The 19,415-nt window shown below is 49.0% G+C and overlaps 1 protein-coding gene across 1 annotated transcript in view; it reads right to left on the bottom strand.

The window, feature by feature from the left end:
• The window catches only part of WNT2B (Wnt family member 2B), a 44,705-nt gene extending 34,199 nt beyond the window's left edge, over positions 1-10,506 (bottom strand). The window contains exon 1 of the mRNA XM_045014099.1: positions 10,053-10,506. Coding sequence (XP_044870034.1) covers positions 10,053-10,234 — 182 coding nt within the window. The 5' untranslated portion in view covers positions 10,235-10,506. The remainder of the gene's footprint in view (positions 1-10,052) is intronic.
• Between the last annotated feature and the right edge of the window lie 8,909 nt (positions 10,507-19,415).

Here is a 19,415-nt window from a genome sequence, read left to right as displayed (position 1 = left end):
TCAAAGAGCCTGCCCCCAAGAACTGGCCAATGGCATAGTGACACCCCATATAGGTTATGGGGGAGTATTGCTGTGGTACCTGGAACCCCAAATGAGCTTGGGGCTCTGTGCTTGGTGCTGTACAAACCCATAGTAAGAGATAATGTCATCCCCAAAGAGGCACAGAGATCAGATGGGCACAGAGGCAAAGGGACTTGTCACAGCAGGTCAATGGCTAAGCTAGAAAATAGAAGCCAGGTCTCCTGAGTGTTGGGCCAATGAATAGTCTTGTACTGAAGAGAAGACACAAAGGTGGTCTTAAAAAGCAGAAGGGAATGGAAACCTAGCTCAGTCCAGGCTGGAAGGTGAAGTATCACTCCCCCATTTGATAGGAAGCGAATACCCAGAGGAACCTGATTTTTTTTTCTGAGGTGCTGAGCACCCGCATCAAGCTCATACAATGAACCAATGCTAGAAGCCAGGGCTTGCGAGTTCCTAGCCATTACGGTGTTTACACTGCTCAAGAGCTCAGATTAAGGGCCTTTGGTAGCTCTGAGAGGATGGTCTGTGGTTCCAGCACTGGGCTGGGACTTAAATCTGGGTTGGATTCCTGGCTCTGCCACAGCCTCCTTGTGTGACCTTGGACAAATCACTTAGTCTCTCTGCCTCAGTTCCCCATCTGCAAAATGAGGATATTAGTTCTCCCATCCTCTGTCTTGTGTATTTGGATTGTGTAAACTTCAGGGCAGAGACCTTTTCCTGTGTCCGGACAGAGCCTAGCACAACAGAGTCCTGATCTCAGTTAGGGCCTTGAAGCACTGCTGCAGTGACTATTAATAATGGTTAGTAGATTTGTAAGAGCAACAGATGAGTTCCCTCTGCACCCTCCATTTTCTTCAGTGAAATACCATCTAGGTAAGTTCCTCTGAAGAATGAACCAAGAAATACAATTAGACCAGATTATTGTGTGCAATGACTGAAAGAACCCATCTGTTGCAATAGGTTCCTACCAACACACACTGGAAGGACTCCACAGGCCAGAGTTCATTTTTAGCTGGGTTTGACTTAAAAACCACCAACAACAAAAACCCAACACGTATTTTTGAAAGAGGCGACTGTTGGATAGCTAGCATTAGAGCATTTCAGCATAAATCTGATGGTTTGTGACCCCCAATTGCTACCATTCAGCAGCAGTGTGTACACACTTCCTTTTATCCGGAGAGTCCATTTCCTGGGAACCTGCCCATCGCATCCTCCTTCCCCTACTCAGCCATGTGGAATGAGTGGGTAGAAAGGAATGGCTCCGTACTTTGCAGCAGGTGTTGTGGAAGAGAGAAGTAAACTACAGCACTCTCTGCCCAAGGCAGAGCTATGTAGAGAGCTGCTGTGCCAGCTGTCATCTTGGCAGATGCACTGGGGATTGAACCAGGTACCTCCAAGCTAAAAGCATAAATGCTACCGTGTGGGCCAAAGCTGTTTGGGTGGGGCTGTGACAGATCCTTTGCCAATCAGCATAGAGGGAACCCTGGAATACACCCTTGCTAGAGGGCTACATTGACTGTAAGAGTCAGTTTTAAGGTTGACTTTATGCAGATGACTTGTTTCTACTGAATGTCTGACTTGACCTCCTGTCTTGGGTACTGCCAGTCTGCCCCAGTAATGATCTTTGGGATGCATCTTCATGGGGATTTAAACACAATCCCAATGCGAATACGATCGGGGTTAGCACAGGATCTCCCTTACTGTGTCTGTGGTTTTAAAGGAACCCAAGTGGCCCCAAGTATCCCATGAGCTTCTGAGCCAGGGAATGAGCTTGCTTGTTTTATCTCTAAGGAGTTTGATGCCTCACATCTGTTCTGGTGCCAGACGAAATTAAATATTTGTAGTTTCCAAGGATTGTGGTTAGCATGAAACAAGTTAGCTAAGGAGGATTGTGTGGCTCTGAGTTTATAGGGGGCTGGGGCATGTGTGTGAGGGTTGGGTGTCTGAGAGAGAAGGGGGCACATGTTGTGTACATTCTTCTTTAACCAAACCTTTATTTTAAAATGACTTTCCACACTCCAGTAACCAAGCTCTCAACAGCGAGTAAACTCTACTAAGTTACTTGCACCACATTTGTTTATTGCATAGTTTATATTGACAAGCAACATTTGTTTAATCTGCCCCAAATCTTTCGAAAGAAATTTGAGGCCCATTGTGGGGCCTGATCTTCTCCTTCATACAATAGTCCTAGTATCGTGTGTAGGATTAAGCACTGGAGTAAGGCTTTGCGAAGTGGGCTGTATCCCAGAGCAGAGACTGGGGACAACCAGGCTTCCCCAGGCCTGGAGTCATTTTGTATATGACCAGTGTGAGCTCATGTGCAAATGTGACTTAGATTTTTTCCTCTGTGCTCCTTTTTCAATTTCAGTGATCCGCTGGCATTGTGTTGCTAAGTAACACTTTATCGTTTGGAGGCTTTCTACATAGGTGCTGTGATATATACGTGACTTTCATTCTTCTTGCTGTTGCTAGTTAACACAATATACTGTGATGCTTGAACTGCACTGAGTAACACAAACCCAGATGCGATGGCACCACAAACTTTCACAGCTCTTTTAGAACTCCGAGTGAGCCCATGTCATAATTTGAACTTGAGCTTCTGTGGTAGTGTAAATAACAAATATTCAGAGCTACAGGCTTTAAACAAACACATTGTTTTCAACTAGCAAAGTCTGCCAATTCCTGGAGCTTTGGTGAAGCAATGTGGGCCTGCCTGATGTCAATGAAAAAATCCGGAATTTGCTGTTTAGGTGAAGCATTTGGTTGATATTTCCTTTCCACGCACTGTTAGCTGAACTGACCCAGTTCTTTCAATTAAACTCCTTTAAAAGTTGACTGGGAAAATGAGATGCATTTCCTCTAAGGCACAAGTTTATTGTGGGTCAATCCCTAAAGGGATTTGGCAATAATAAAAATAACGAATGATGCACCACCAGGAGTATTTACTGTAATAGCAATGGCACAAAAGATGTGCTTGCCAACCTATCTAGATCACAAGGAAGATAGTATTCAAAGAAAAGCTGTCCAGAACACCTTCCATGAAGAGTCATTTCATCTAAATATGCTGAAATATTTCAAGGAGATACAATGGTTTCAACAAAGTTTTCATCAGGAATGTCTGAGGTCCAGGGCTCACTGGTCATATCTGACCAGAGACATGAATTGTGAACACCTGAGCTTTTCAGACCCAAACCAGCCCCTTTTCACATAACTGTGTTGCAAAAACATCTGAAAAGTTTTGTTTGTATTCCAGTGTGGAACAAAAACTAATGTCGAAACCTCAATGTTGTGCAACAGAATTCTTTCCCCAGCCAGCGTGGAGTTAGTGCCAATATCCACGCAGGGTTTTATCACCTGAAAGCCATTTCCGGTTCCGCAAAACCCCATCCCTAGAGCTACGTTCTGCCAGAACAAAAACTGCCAGCCAAGAGGGGCATCTTGAGAGCATGGGAGATGGCTTTCATAAGAGCTAGATGCAGATTCCCCAGAACACATGCTCCTAAATCTAATGAAGTATTTACTCCTATCAGCTGGAAAGAGGGAGAGACCTTGAATTGTAGACCGTGAGAGATGATCAGATACCATGGTGATGGGGGGTGGGGGGGGGTTGTGCCTGTAAGAAGCTGGATAGACAGAACTTAGCTGTTACCTGTTACTAAGATGAAAGGTCCACACCTGCTATCTCCTGGGAATCCCTGAGAATTCCCAGTTTCTCAGTGACAACAATAAATGTCCACCTTTTAAAATATTTTTAATGTAATTTAGTGGTGGTAGAAGGTGCTGAATTGTTAGAACAGGAGCCAGGAGATCTCTAGTCCCAGAACTGGGACTGTCAGGAGAGCAGCAGGCCAGTAACACTAATATCTAACAGACTGTAAGCTCTTGGGAGCAGGTAAGGTATTTTCTCACTTTCTGTAAAGTGCTATATAAATACCAACTATGGCCACACCTTGTTCTGATTGAAAATGTTGGGATATTTTCTCTTCTCCCATCCCCCCCTTCAGTGTAGCAAGAGGGGAGGGAGGGAAGGGAGTCTGGGCACAAAGGCTAGACCTGAATCTAAATCCATAGCTTCCAAGGGTGCAGCATTCAGGGCTCTACCCACTATGGGTATCCCTTCACTGCAGAGTTTACCTAGGTCTGGGCACCTGGATGTGGGTTCCTGAGTTACCCATGGCTGCCTGAGAGCATCCAATGACAATGCTGTGCTCGGATCAGACCTGTGTAGCCATGCAGGTGCTAGGATTTCTGGGGCCTCATCCCAGGGGTCAGCCCAAGTCTGGAAGCCGGTCTGAATCTGAGTTTGACTGAAGCTCAGAAGGTTTGGATCAGGGACTCCCTCCAGGGAAGAATAATTCCCTCCACTGCAGGGATCTGGGTGAAATTCTGACCTGTGCTATGCAGGTGATCAGACTAATGGTCCATTTGGCCCTTACTATCTATGGATCTATAAGCAGAAGTACAAGTCCTTGCTGCAGAATGGCCTGTAATTCAGCTCAGGGGGAGTTAGCTTTGTTCATCCAGAACAGGTCGTACTCCTGCCATGTTCTCACTAGACACTGTCAGACATCTGCTGTCTCCAAATGATTTGGAGTTACTGTATAAGATTTATCAGCTCCCCGGCACTGATCACATCTCACTCCCTGTTCCCCATACCCTTGTGATCAAAATGTCAGTTACATTTACAGTGTGAGAGGAGGAGGGGTAGAAATCCCCTGACCAAACATTTTCTAACCAGCAGAGTGGAGACAGGATTATATTGTGAGAGCAGGAATGGTAGAGTGAGCTCTGACTGGCTTGATCTGCATCTTCTGGTATGTTTGCACAGAATCTAGAAATCTTACTAAAATGTAAAGATTTGAGCTGGTCAAACATATCCATCAAATGTTTTAAAACAGAAAATGGCCTTTCTTAAATGAAAACTTCTATAGAAAATATTGGTTCCCTTTGAAATGTCAGTGTTCATCATAAACCTAAGAAACAAATGGGTCATTTTATTTCTCCCTGTTTCTTTGCCTTTTTTCCTCCTCTGACAGTTGCAAAAAGGAAAAAGTAGGGGAGGCAGCTGGAGGAAAAACTTAAAGTAAATGGTTTTTGGTTGGAAAAGTGGAAGAAAAGTTGCAGGATTTTTTTTGGAGGGGGGCAGGAGGAAATGTGGCAACAAGTCTTTCAAAACTTCCTGAGAAAAATAAATGGCCTTTTCCTACCAGCTAAGTTAATAAGATAGGAAGCACTTCAGCTGGGACTAGCCAGTACTCATGACTGCTTACTCCAAATGCTGTTAGCTGGCCCATAGAGGGCTCTCTTCCAGCCCCTTCCCCCAAATTCACCGTCCTTTAACCAGCCTTCCCTTCTCCCTCCTCCTTGGTAAGGAGCTGAAATACTCCAGCTCCTCTCCTAGTCCCCGAGGCTTTTCCTTCCTCAGCTCCTCATGTATCAGTAACCTCACATTCTGAGGGGATGTTATTCCGTTCTCGCCTGCCCAAGCTGGGGACAGACACCATAGGTAGCTAGCTGTGGCCCCAGGCCAGTGCCTGATCAACCTGATACTCGTGGCCAGTGATGCACGTTTGCTGCCCCAGTCATTTCAGTTCCACACAGGCTGAATGTGCCGTACAAATCTACCTCTGGGTATTGCTGGGAACAGCATTATTGTTCATTTATTTGTATTACACTAGCGGCCAGAGCCCCATTGTATTTGGCGCTATAGTTCACAAATTCCACTTGTCTGTCACCACTTCTTCTTCTTTACTAAACTCTGGGCTATGAGCTGAATGCGCACCATCCTTACCCTCTTACCCGTTGCTGAAGCAGTCCAGCGGCCGTCAGGGTACCACTACGGAAGTGGTCTCTGAGATTATGCCAATGAGACTGCAATTGTCATCACCTCGACCACCTTCCTGGCTGGAGGGCACCTGCCACCCAAGAAGCTACTGAGGCAGAGTATGAATTAAGCAGGGTGAGAAGACAAGTTCCTCTTCACTGTCAGGTTTGGTTCTTTCACGCCCACTTTCTGGCTTTGCTACCAACGGGCAACTAAATCCAGGTTGGGTTAGGGCCCTTTGCAGGATGGACTGCCCTGACAGCTTCCCTGAACCTGAGAAGCAGCAGCCAGTGATGCAGTCTTAGTATCACTGTAATGTTAGAGTCACTAGTGCCTTCTGGAAAAACCTCACATTCTCCATTTCCCTGCTCACTCTCCCCCACTTCTTATTTCCGAGGGAACTAACAAGGAATGAGACTAGTACTAGAAGGCTGAATCCCAGTGGTCTGGGATGGGATGTTAGATGGGGTGGGATCTGAGTTACTACAGAGAATTCTTTCCTGGGTGCTGGCTGGTGAGTCTTGCCCACATGCTCAGGGTTTAACTGATTGCCATATTTGGGGTCGGGAAGGAATTTTCCTCCAGGGCAGTTTGACAGCGGCCCTGGAGGTTTTTCACCTTCCTCTGCAGCATGGGGCATGGGTCACTTGCTGGAGGATTCTCTGCAGCTTGAGGTCTTCAAACCACAATTTGAGGACTTCAATAACTGACATAGGTTAGGAGTTTGTTATAGAAGTGGATGGGTAAGATTCTGTGGCCTGCATTGTGCAGGAGGTCAGACTAGATGATCATAATGGTCCCTTCTGACCTTAAAGTCTGAGCCTATGAATGGCTCCTGTTACATTGTCCCTGCAAGAGTTCTCTCTGACATCATACTTGAGTTGTCATGGAGATGATTATGACAGGCTTACCTATTTCAATAAGGAATCATCAGGAGCAAGTGAACTATGAAAGAGCAAGGCTCCTGTGTTAGTTTATTTTCTTGGATATTTGAATTATCCCAGAGCCATTCCGGCAATATGACTTATGAATAGCAGTGTGTAAATGTGTGGCATTCCATTTGTCTCATGGTATAAAATCTAACCCCTAGTGAAGTGACTGACAGCTCATTAAGAGCAGGATTAAAGCTGCAATCTTCAAAGGACCCTTTGAAAATTGGTGGGTGCCTAAATCCCTTGGGTTCCTTTGAAAAGCCCAGCCCAAGAATGTAGTGGATTAAATTGCTCTTCCAATTTCTTTGACAGGGGCATCTTTTTTGCTGCTTAAATGGATTATTTTTTGTCTGAGCTAAGAGGTTTTGCAAACAGTGCGTGTTGGCCAAAAATACTTTCAAATGCTTTGGGGGCTCTGGGGCAGGGAGGGGACTTTATGGTTGAAATGCAATTTTTAGAGGGTTTCATCTCACGTTAGAGAATCTGCAGATGCTGAAGCACTGGGTCGTGAGGGGTCATTACAAACCCCTAAAATATACCTGGGGCCAGATTTTCAAGAGATCTCCTCCCAGCCCCCACCGGAGAGAACAATAAGGAATTTCCCCACCTTTCTCCACGGGAGCAGAGGATCTGCAGTACGAAAAGCCGCGATGCCATGTTCTCTTCACTTTGCTACATGAGCAAATGCCTTTTTTTAAAATCCGTTTCTTTTTGGCAACTCAAAAACGCACGGCAAGCCCTCACTAACACGCTCTGATTCTTAATACGAGCCACCTGTCAGACCCAAGGCTAGGTCCGTTGCATTCACAATCTTTCAAACCTTTTTGGCCGTATTTCTTGGAGCCGGGATTAGCAAAACCTGAGACAGCTCATTGAACTTTGCTGGCTAATGGCGTGATCCTAGAGGAGCTGAACAAGTCCTGGCTCTCACTGATTTCACAACCGCTCCCGATCAGGTCCTAATACCGTTATCCTAAGCAAGGGGCTTCAATCCCCGATTTTTAAGGAAATTGATGAGATGAAGAACAGACCTTCCCTGGAGTTCAACCAAGGTTGGTAGCAGCAAAACCTGACAAGAGCTCCACAAAGGGGGCTTCTGAAGGGAAAACTCGGTTTGATCTGCTTCTGGCTAGGCTCTTCCTTGAAGCTGAACTTGAAAGGCGGTGTTTTGAATAGCAGAGAGATACTGAAGCCCTATAGATCTGTATCCGAGGCAGAGAGTTTTAATCTTCCCTAAGGTGATCAGAAAGCTCCACTCCTTACAGCCCACAGGTGAGCATTCTCCAAAGGACACTAGCTTTGGTGACTCGCCTCTTTCTATTGTATTGCCCGCTGCAGAATTCAGCAATGACCTACTCTCCTGTACCCAGGTTGAGTATTTGGCTGTGGAAGTCAGACCCCTCCCCAAATTGTTTTTCTATTTCTGTCCGCGGTTTGGATGCGTAGCAAAACCAAAGCAAACATTTAATTAACTGCCTTCTTTTCTTAACGTGTGGCACCATAAAGGAGGAAAAGCGTAAGCCCCCTTTCCCTGATCTGCACTGGATGCAGCCAGTGAACATCTGTCACAGGACAGGAGAAATCAGGGAGGGTTTTGTGGGTGTGGGGGGGGGGGGAATTGGGGAATCTACAATGTATCTGAGGAGAGAACTGAGGCTTTGCACCCTCATGTCTGTATTGATTAAAACCCTGCCCAGCGCACGCCAGTGTTTGAGGGGGAGTTTCTCGCAGAGCTCTGGAGGTTGAAACAGGGCCATGAACGCAGGCTCATTGCTAGCCTGGGTAACGAAGCGTTGGCATGGCTGGACGGGGCGCTGTCATTTTGGTGCGGGGAGCTTCTCGTCGGGAAACAGGACCTGTTTTCATGCGTCAATCCTCCCCCCAGCTCCGGGCCTGATCCTGCGGTTTTTACTCAGCCAAATGTCCGCCGGACTCCTTGCCTGAGTATAATCCGGCGGGTTTCTCGGTATCTTTGCTGAGTTTGAGTTGTTCTGAGAGGTCGGAGTCGGTTATTTTGTTCAATTCGTTTGGGTTCTATCCGGATAACAAGACGGTGGGTGAGATGATTTCCTAGCACGTCAGCACCGAGCGAATCTTTACAAGCGCCCTGTTCTCGGGCTGAACCTGCCGTTTACACGGGGCTGAACTATGTTCTTGCCCCCGCTTCCCTTTAAATCGAGCTTAGTAAGTGCCTGAATGGGCAGCGGGGCGCTTATGGCGGGGCTGACCATTTTTACACGTCGGAAGTTAATTCCAAGAGTCGTATTTGAAATAACGGGGTTTGTGCTACCAGGCTCTCAAGCTAACTAACGAGCGGCAGCATTGACCCGGCGCCTCGTTAGTTCCAGCGGCCTGTCGGCCTTAGTCATTCAAGGAGCTTTTTGTTTAATTCCAAAGTATGAAAAACAAAAACACCCTTAAATTACAACTCGCGTGTGAGTAGGAGGCTAAAGCCCTGTTTATTCCACAGCTGCATTAACAATGACAAGCGTAAACTTTTGCTTTCGCCATGAGACGGGATCCCAACAAACTGGCAAACCCAGCAGTCAGCCTGCGGTCTCCTCCCCCCCACCCCCAGAAGAGGGGGGCTTTCAACAGGGCAGTTTTGCTAGGAGAAGGGGGGGCAGGGTCCCTGCGAACCCTGAACCCAGCGCCTCTGCTGAGAGCACTGGGGCTGGGAGCAGTCGGGGCGAGGGGAAGGGGCGCAGGGCACCAGCCCCCCGCGCCGGGATCGCGGGGGTCCTAGGGCCGAGCAGCTCTGGCTTCACGGAGTGCCACGCTGCCTGCAGCGGGCTTGAAGCCCCCGGGAGCTCCCGTCCCTCGCAGGGATCCGGCCGGGCGGGGTCGGGACCCCCCCCACCCCCCAGCAGGCCGCTCGCTCTGGGGTTAGCGGCGGGGGAGCGTTGGCCCAAGGGAAAGCGCCCCCGGCTAGTGACAAACCCGGCTGGAGGGGGGCAGGGGGGCAGTAACTTCTCCCAGCTCGGCCAGCCCCGGCCCTGTCCTCCCTCGGCCGTTCCCACCTTCGCTGCGCCCGGCGCGGAGCTCCGCGGAACCCCCCCCCCTCCAACGCGGAAAGCCCGGGGACCAGCCGGCCCGCGCCCGAAGGCAGCAGCTGGCGGGAGCCCGTTCGCACCTTCGGCTCCCGGGGCTGCGTCCCTGTCCGGTCAGGGGGGCGAACCGGAGCGCTCCCCAGCCCGCCTGCTGCAGCGGCAGCAGGGCCCGGCCCCGAGGGGTGGCGGGCTCCAGCTCCCCCAAGCCCCCCCCCCATCACTTACCACCACGAGGAGTCCACTCCGGGCGTGAGCGTCAGCAGCACCAGCACCACCGCGAAGCAGAGCCGGGAGCTGGCATTCGTGCCCGCCGCGAGGGCCGCGGTCCGCGGGAGCTGGCTGCAGCCGGGGGCCCGGGGGGCCAAGGGGATCCTAGCAGCGCCTGCCCCGCGGCTTAAGCTCAGCATCGCTTCCCCAGGGCGGCTCTCGGGACGGAGAAAGAACAGGGGCAAGTTTTATCCCGCTTCCCTCGGGGCGCGGGACGGGGCCGGCCCCCCTCACTCCTCCCGGGGCAGCCAGGCTCCGCCTCGTCCGTGGGGCCGAGCGCGGCTTGGCAGGTCCCGCTCGCCGCGGCTGCGTGGGCAGCGGGAGGCAGCCGAGGGCAGGAGACCTGCTCCATGCGCCCGGGCGCACCGGCGGGCTTGGGGACGCGCCGCCCGCGGGCGGGCACCTCCCGCAGGGCTAAGCCCCCAGCGCGGGCCGGGGCAGCTCGCTGCCGAGCAGGGAAGGGGCCGCTTCCACGGAGCTCCTGGCGCGGGGGCTGCGGACACACTGGCGCTGCGGGCGTGGGGGACAGCCTAGAAATATTGACAGCGCCTGTGCGCTCCGGGCGCTCATTGGGCAGAGTCAGCGGCGCGGGGACACGGCTGGGCTGGAGCCGGCCCTGCGCTCCCCTCTCCCCAGGGGCGCCTTGGCCACCCCCTGCAGGCTGCGGCTCCCGGGCCCCCAGGCACCAGCCCGCCTGCTGCCCGGCGAGCGGCCGGCTCCGGGGTAGCCCCAGGCGGGGGGGGAGGATTTCCTTGGGAGGGAACCCCCAGCCCTTCCTGGGGCCGTCCCGGGGCACGGTGCGCGCCCTGCCCCGGGCAGTGCGCCGAGGGGGCACCGGCGGGATTGTTTGTTCATGAGGGACCCTGACTTCCAACAAGCCACCACTTCCCGGAGCGGGGTTACCGCTGAAAGCTCAGCCCCGGCGGAGCAGCCTTTCCTCGGGCCAGTGACCCCCCCTGCGGGCCATGGGGTCCCCACCCCACCGGCGGGACAGGACTTCCAGCCACTCACTCGCCTTCCTGCTCGTTTGGCCTCCCGCCGCCGACACGCTGAGCCCCGCACGCCTAGAAAGACGGGTTTATTTTAATGCTTCCCTGTGGAGACGGTCAGATACGGGTGACTGTGATTTCCCCCGGGCTCAGGTATAGACAAACCCCCGCTACCGGGCCGATCTGGAGGGCGAAAGAAACCAGAGCAGAGCAGCTGGGGGATGGTTCTGCGAACTCCCCCGCGTGTGCTGATTCACTAACCAGCACTGCCCAGATTCCCAACAGTGACGAGTGATTTGGGGAGCTCAGTCTGTGAGACTGACAATTAGGCTCCTATAAGGCGTCTCACCCTCACCCCCAAATCACTTGCATCTTGCAGATCTCGGTCCACGTCCCAAAGCGTTTATTCCAACCTGTAGCAAAAGCAGTTACAAATGCTGGCTTCTCTACAGGCGGATCTCAGGTGGCTTCCTGTCTGTCCTGTTTTTGTACCAATCCTGGCTCTGCTCAGAGCCGGAGAGGAGCGGTGTGTACGCAGGTAGCTCCAGTTGTTGCTTTCATGTGGACAGGGAGAGCGAGGGAGACGCTGAGCATTTTGGCTGGGGAAAAAAAAAGATCCCATTAGCCTTTGGCTTTTTAGGATTTCCTTTCAAGTTCTCAGAGAAGAATGTCTATGGGAGAGGGACAGTCCGCTCTGAGGCCTTGGCCATTGGGATGGTTGTAGCAACCCTGGTGTTTGATTTCTCAGAATGGTTTCAGGCAAAAATTCTGGGGTTCAGTGTATCTTTATAATCTCCTCTGATAACTTGTTTCCTGACTCCCAGCTATAGAGTAATAAAAATGCTTCACACTCTGTTCCAGTGCCTTTCATCTTCAAAGCAGCTCTTTGCAAACATTAACCAATTAATCCTTGCAGGGAGTTAAGCATCTGGCCCCAATCCTGTAAACACCGAAGGGCCTGCCTTAAATCCCATTGACTTCACTGGAACTGCTCACAGGCTTAAAGTTAAGCATGTGCATAAGTGTTGGCAGGGTCAGGGTCTTAGCTGACAAGCTTTATTGTTTTAAGCAGGGCTGCTCATTGTAGCAGAAATAGCCAGTTGCTGTGGGCAGAGTGACCCCTTTATGATAGGAGAAATCCTCCCTAACCTTGCTGAGGAGAAGATGATGTCCTGAAGCATGAGATTTAGTTGCCCTTTTTAGGCTGTAAAACGAGGAGTTCACCCCAGGCCAGGGGGTTTCTATGCTGCATAGACGTGTTTTACAATTTCAGATTCTCTCCCACCCCTGCGTGGTTAAATTGCTGCTTTGGACAAAACACTATTAAATGGATGTATTTGAGGAGGCAACATAATCTAATGGCTAGATCACTGGACCGGGACTCTTGAAACATGGGCTGTCTTCATGGCTCTGACCCTGATGTGCTGTATGACCTTGGGCAAGTCACTTCCCATCTCTCCTGAAGTGTGTGCGTAAGCTCTTGAGGGCACTGCTGTCCATCTGGGAAGCACCCAGCGGCAAGGAACCTTGCACAGGCTACAGTAATGCAAATAATTGACCTGACTGTTAAGACACTGAGAGAGGCAGTGAATAGAACTTTCATGTTAAAATACTTCCTATTGCCTTAAGTTGCATGCCCCCTGAGTGGTAGCTCAGTCAGAAATATTAACCGGGTGTCTAATATCTCTTAATGCAGGTGGTGCACACCCACTGAAATCACTGGGACCGTTGCCCAGTGTGTATTGCTACAGCAGGGTTCGGACAGCCTTCCTCTGAAGTGCCTTGTGCTGCCACTTTTCCAGACAGGATGCTGGCCTCCCTGGGCCAGGGCTCTGTAGGAACATAGTCTGGCCAGCCGTGTGTTCCTACGATGGGTTCAGGCGCAGCAGGGCTGCTCTATGCCCCGGGGGCTCCGATATCCCTGCAGTGGCTATGAGGCAGAAGCAGGCCAACAGAAATCAGGAGCTGAGGGGAGCACAGACTGTTCTTGTGCTCACCGTATGCTGAAATCCACCATGATTGCAGCACTTATCACTGACTAATGCTTAAGGTAACTTAAACACTTGTATTGCCAGCAGACATTTGGCTTTGAGCTCAGGTCCTGATCCCTCAAGTCCCTTACTCACCTGAGTAATCCCCTAGAAGACTGTAGAACTGCTCATCGGAGTAAGGGCCTGAGCCTGCAGAATTTGTCTTTTCACTGTGGCTAATGCATCCATGTAGGTGCCTGGGATCTGTTATGGTAGTTGGGCTCACCCAGCAGGTGTCACTGCAGGGTGAGAACTGTGGAGAGGAATCACTGGGTAGGAAAACGATGAAGAGAGAAAATAGTCCTCTGCACATTTGTGTGAACTGCCTGCCTGAGCTGAGAGCTTGGGGGTCTGACTCATGATTTTTGAACACTTTGGGGTTGATCTCCTCTGCTTTCCTGTGCAGGGATCAGGATCCAGGCAATTTGGCTTCCTTTTTTTAATAGAAAGAATTTCAAGGAGAGTCCCCATGGTTTGCAGTTCCTCCAGCATCACCTCCTTTCAGAGCTGCCTGACCCCACTCCACCTTGTAACATAAGCATAGAGGGAGAATCCCCCCAACTGGAATAGACAGGCTGGTGGGGATGAGCCGCCAGGTGCTATGCATGGTCTCAGGGCTCTGTGATAAAGTTAACCCAACCCTCAAACTTATTTGTCTTGTTTTTCATTCCTATTAAATATCTTGGATATAAACTCCTGAGGGAGAGGGAATAAGCGGGTCTGAAGGTGAGCGGTTTGGAAGTCAGACCTCTCGGACAGCAACCAAATGGGGGAAGACTATAATGTAAGCTGAGCGGTACCATTTGATGGTTTCAGTATCGCCATCCCGAGTATTAAAATATGATGAGTCAGGCCCCTGGATTCAGGGAAATTTAAAGACTGACGAATGCTGTGTTCTCTTGATCCGCCTGCTGGGGTTCTGAGCTGTCAGGATTCACATTTCTCAAGCTTTCCTCTTGCACCAGGAGAAACTTACTTTCCATTTGAACTGAAAGCTGAGATCGCCCTATAATAACAGGACCAGAGGCCTTAAGGAAAGCACCAAATATCCCGAGACCTATGATCAAGTTGTGATAGTTGGCAAGACTTCATGAAGATGTGTACTGTTTCTTTAAATCTACAGCAGGCATCCAGGCAGGGATTGGGGGCTGGAGGAGGTACTGGAAGTAGAGACAGACAGAAGGCTTTAGGGATAACACTGGTTTCGTTATTCCAATAAAGTTCCTTGTTCAGTGTTAGAAGAAAACAGCTCTTTCTGTGACTCCTTGGCACTGTCACACGACAGCACCCAAAATCTGACATCCCAGAGACCATATACCACCAGGACTGAGATAACATCCTAGCCTGTTGGAGTCAGTGGCAGAACTCCCTTTAACTGCAGTCGGGGCCAGGATTTCACCCTTGCCATTTAGTGCAAGGAGAACAGGCAGCCCAGTTCCTGCTAAAAGCCTCTTCAGAAGACTGTCTTTTTTTCTAAGCACAGGGCAGGTGGCTGTTGGGGGCTCAGCCAGAGCCCCCCCCCCAAAGCAGGGCAAGGAAGTTGGAGAAATGCCACTTTCTGAGGTTCAATGGGCAGCCTGCAGAACTGCTCATCTTGCTGCTCCGTGCTTGGGAGCACAAGAGTAGTAACCTAACCCTTCACTGGGAACCCTTCACTCTCTCAACTCTGATAAGACCCTGTTTGTCCCTGGACCTCTCTGCCTTGTTGTCCCTCCATCTCCCCAACCACCAAATCTCACGTCGCAACCTCCCTCTGCTCAATACAGTTGTGCATTTGCCATCATGGCCTCAGTCAGACTTGCTTCTGTTGGCCCCAAAACACTGTGACATGGTGTTGGCTTAATTGACCGTGGAGCTATGACACCACACCAGATGAGGATCTGCCCCTCTGCCTCACACTGGTTCAAAACCACGCACCATATCACAATAAAACCATTGTCCAGCAACTCACAAAGACTGATCTTACCTTGAAGAGCTGGCTCTTTCTCGTGGACCCTAGCTGGCTTGTCCTTCCCTGGTGTTGGATGCCAGCAGGTGTCTGGACTAGCATGGAGCAGGTTTCCTCTGAGGGCTTTTCAGGCACTTTCAGTGGTGCCTATTTGCTTTCATGGGACTGCAAACCTCAGTATCTGCTGGAGTCCTGGGATCTTTTGCCGACTTAGCTTTGCCAAAGTCTCCAGCCAGACCCACCCCCTTGCGTTCTCTGCCCTTTCCTTCGTACTACAATTGTTAGATTAAATAATGACTTCACTGGCCTAAGAGAAACTGAGACCAGAAACAGATGCCAGTTTTTAATCCAATTAGACTTCTCAAAAGTACAGTGACAGAAAGCAAGTGCCAGCAGGATTTGGTCCTTTTGTCTGCGACCCAACTGAAATATTGCATTACATCTTATTTATAAAGCTATCCCGCTGGGGGACAAAGATTGAAATATCTATATATAGACTATTGTTGGAGCCTGTGGATTTGTTTAGAAGCCTCATCATACTGTATAGTGTGCTATGATCTCACAGCTGCTTCTGCCACCAGCGAACAGTGAGGGCTGCTAGCAGAACACACTGTATTCCATTCTCTTCAGCCTAATACAATAGCCCGGGGCACATTCTCTAGTTGGTAATATTTCCCACGGGGGGGCATGTTTCTGCTTTAGGCTGTTGCCATGAAGTGTAACTTTCTTCAGTGCTGGAACTTGGGTATTGAATTTTCATTCATGGCTCTGAATTTGTATTTATTTGTTACTGGAAGGGTTATACCAGCCAAGATGCAGCCCCTCCCAAGTCTTGTGCTTTCCCATCAATAATTGGTGGGAAATACTTACTAACCATTCCTATTTCATGATGCTTTCCCACTGTAAACAGACCGAGAGTCTCACCAATTATGAAATCAAAAAATGAACCTGTCCCAAATTGGGATGAAAGGTCAAAATCTTGAAATTTTTTGTGAACTAAAATATATATATAAAAAAACCCAACAAACAGTTTGGGTCAATTAGAATGTTGCATTTTGATTTTGAAACATTTTATTTTGATTGTGACCATTTAAAAATATTAAAAATACTGTAAACTGTAACTTCTGTTTTGAAACAATGTTGTTTTGAACCAGAAAATGAGATTTTTTTTACATGTTGAAAAATGTTTTGACTAGTTTTTGAAACTTTTTTCAAAATTTATTTTTAAAGTCATTGAAACGGACCCATACCAGGGAAAACTTTTGATTTTGATGAATTGGCATTTTCTAATGAAAAAACCATAGATTCCAAGGCCAGAAGGGATCATTGTGACCATTTAGTCTGATCTCCTGTAACACAGGCCAAAGACCTCCCCCAAAATAATTCCTACAGTATATGCTTTAAATCCAGTCTTGCTTTAAATTATTGTCAGTGATGGCAAATCCATCATGACCCTTTGAAAATTGTTCCAATAGTTCCCATCAACTATTTCTCCTTTCTTCCTCTTGCTTCATCCCACTTCCAACCCCCCGCATCCCACACAGGGCTTTGTATGTCCCCCAGAAGAGAGAGGAGTCAGATGCTCCAAGGCAGGGGTAGGCAACCTATGGCACATGTGCCGAAGGCAGCACACGAGCTGATTTTCAGTGGCATTCACACTGCCCAGTTCCTGGCCATCGGTCCGGGGGACTCTGCATTTTAATTGAATTTTAAATGAAGTTTCTTAAACATTTTAAAAACATTATTTACTTTACATGCAACAATAGTTCAGTTATATATTACAGACTTATAGAAAGAGACCTTCTAAAAATGTTAAAATGTATTACTGGCACGCAAAACCTTAAATCAGAGTGAATAAATGAAGACTCGGCACACCACTTCTGAAAGCTTGCTGACCCCTGCTCTAAGGGCATGTCTACACTAGAAGTCGTGCCACTGCAGCTACGCCATGGTAGTGCAGATGCTTACTACAGCAATGGCAGGTGTTTTCCATCCCTGTAGTAAATTTACCCCCTTGAGAGGTGGCAACTGGATTGATGAAGTCTTCCATTGACTTAGCTGCATCTACCGCAGGGGGATGTCACACAGGGCATGGAAGTTTTTACAGCCCCGTGGAATGTAGCTAGGTGGACCTAAGCTGTAGATGTAGACCAGGCCTAAGAAGGCCACAAGGGCCTGCGCTATTGCCAATCTATCGTATGTGGAAGGAGCCCAGATACTATGGTGATAGGTGTCTGTACCCCACCCTAGGATGGATGAAGAGCTGGAAGCTATGTTCTTTAGATGATGGGGGTAGTAGTGCTGTCACAATGGACACCTAGGGCTCTGGTCTTTGTTCTTTTTCAGAAAAGGAAGAGAGGAAATGACAAGTATCATACTTTAAAGCACATTCATTTCCAGTTGATAAGAATACAAATGGGCAACCCCATCACTTGGGTCTACGGATGGGACCTCCACTGGGCAAATTTAGAACCTGCCCGAAAATTGCTCAGGATTGGAATGATCCAGGTTCTGGATTTGCAATGGAGTGACTGGCTGAGGCTCTGGGTGGACAGTGGAGATAAGAGCACTTTTAGAGTGAGGAGGGGACATTTTTTGTGCTTTGACTTTCATTTGGCTCAGATAAAAACAGCTTTGTGTGTGTGTGTGTGTGTGTGTGATTTAATTTAGTCCTTGAGAAAGAACTGGAGCTGCACCCACAAGGCCAGATTTCACAGTGCACAGCACCCATGGCATAGTCAGTTTCAGATTTTTCAAGAGCTCAGCATCCAAATTGCACCCAACATGCTGAAATCTTCTGGAAACATAGCTCCTTATTTTGGTGACTGATGGAAATGGAGTTCTCTTGAAAATCTGTCCATAGGTTCTGATCTACAGTACAGGGAAAGACTCCTGTTGACTTCACGGGGGGTTGAATCAGGCTTGTATTTATTAGACTGTATTTAAGAATAACTCTCAGCAGGGCCGCCCAGAGGATTCAGGGGGCCTGGGGCAAAGCAGGGGAGCTGTGGCGCTTGTACTCACCTGCCGGCGGTCCGAGTCTTTGGCGGCATTTCGGCGGCGGGGGGCCCTTCAGTTGCTCCGTGTCTTCAGCAGCACTGAAGGGTCCCCTGCCGCCGAAATGCCTCTGAAGACCCGGACCACTGCCAGGCCAGGGCTCGCGGGGCCCCTGCGGGGCCTGGGGCAAATTGCCCCACTTGTCCCCCCCCTCTGGGCGGCCCTGACTCTCAGTGGGGTTTAAGTGGCTCAAAGGTGGCTGAAGATTTCACAAGGAGAGGGAGCCCGAGTCTTGCTCTACAAACTGCTGCATGCCAGGGCCTGCTTGGCTCTGGCCGGAAGAGTGTGTATTTGATCTTTCATTCAAATTAGCAGCGTGCACAGAATGTGTGTGTGTTTTATACACATGAGCTGCTGTGCGTAAATAAACAAGGCTCTGCTTTCAAAGGCTTTCATGGTTCATTAACTTCAAAGGAACAAACTATTTTCTTAACAGGTCAGTCACTCTGGAAACTCTCATTCCCTTGGTGCTGAAGGTGGCTATTGGCTCTCGCCGGGTCTTGGCACTGGCTTGGTGCGGCTGCTGTTGTGTCTGTTAGTAGTAACCCTTTGCTTTGTCAGCATGCCTCTGATCCAGGGGTGCAGTGTGCGTGGGCACACACACATGGTTGGCGTTATTTTTTTTTTGAGGTTTGTAAAAGGAGGAAAAGAGCATCAGAAAATTTTAAAAAAAGTTTGTAGACATTCATTGTTTTCTGATGCTAGGTGGCATCCAGCCTGCAAAGGAGCGTGCCGTAGAGCAGACCTGTTTGGAGGGCTGGTTTGTGATGTCTCGGACTTCTTAGTAGTGTTGGTGGGAAACAGTTTTCCCAACCTGTGAAAACTTTGGAGATTTCAAAAATGATTCCCATCCTGAGTTGTGACAAAAAGTCCATCTCAAATTTCAAGAAAACAAATATATATAAAATGTTTTGTCAATTTAAAAATGTTTCCATTTTTTAACTATAGTTAGTTTAAATTCTAAATAAAGTTGTTCTGAACTGAAAAACTGGCATTTTTTTTTATTTTGAAAAGTTTCAGAATGTTTCATTTAGATAACTTGCAAAAAAATTTCAATGTTTTTAGTTGTGAAATTCATCAGAACTGATCCTCTCTCGCAAAAAGTTTTAGTCTTGATAAATTGGCATTTTCCAATGAAATTTTTTGTCAGAAAATTCCTGACCAGCTCTACTTTTTGGTGGCAATAGAGAGAGGGGTAGGGCTTGCGGATAAGGCACTGCCTGGGACCCAAAAGATCTGGGCTCTGTCCCTGGCTCTTACAGACTTCCTGGGCATGTCACTTAAACTCTCTAGGCCT

This window comes from Mauremys mutica, chromosome 4 (genome assembly GCF_020497125.1).
Source record: "Mauremys mutica isolate MM-2020 ecotype Southern chromosome 4, ASM2049712v1, whole genome shotgun sequence".
NCBI classification, from domain to species: domain Eukaryota; kingdom Metazoa; phylum Chordata; order Testudines; family Geoemydidae; genus Mauremys; species Mauremys mutica.
This window is presented reverse-complemented; position numbering and strand designations above follow the sequence as displayed.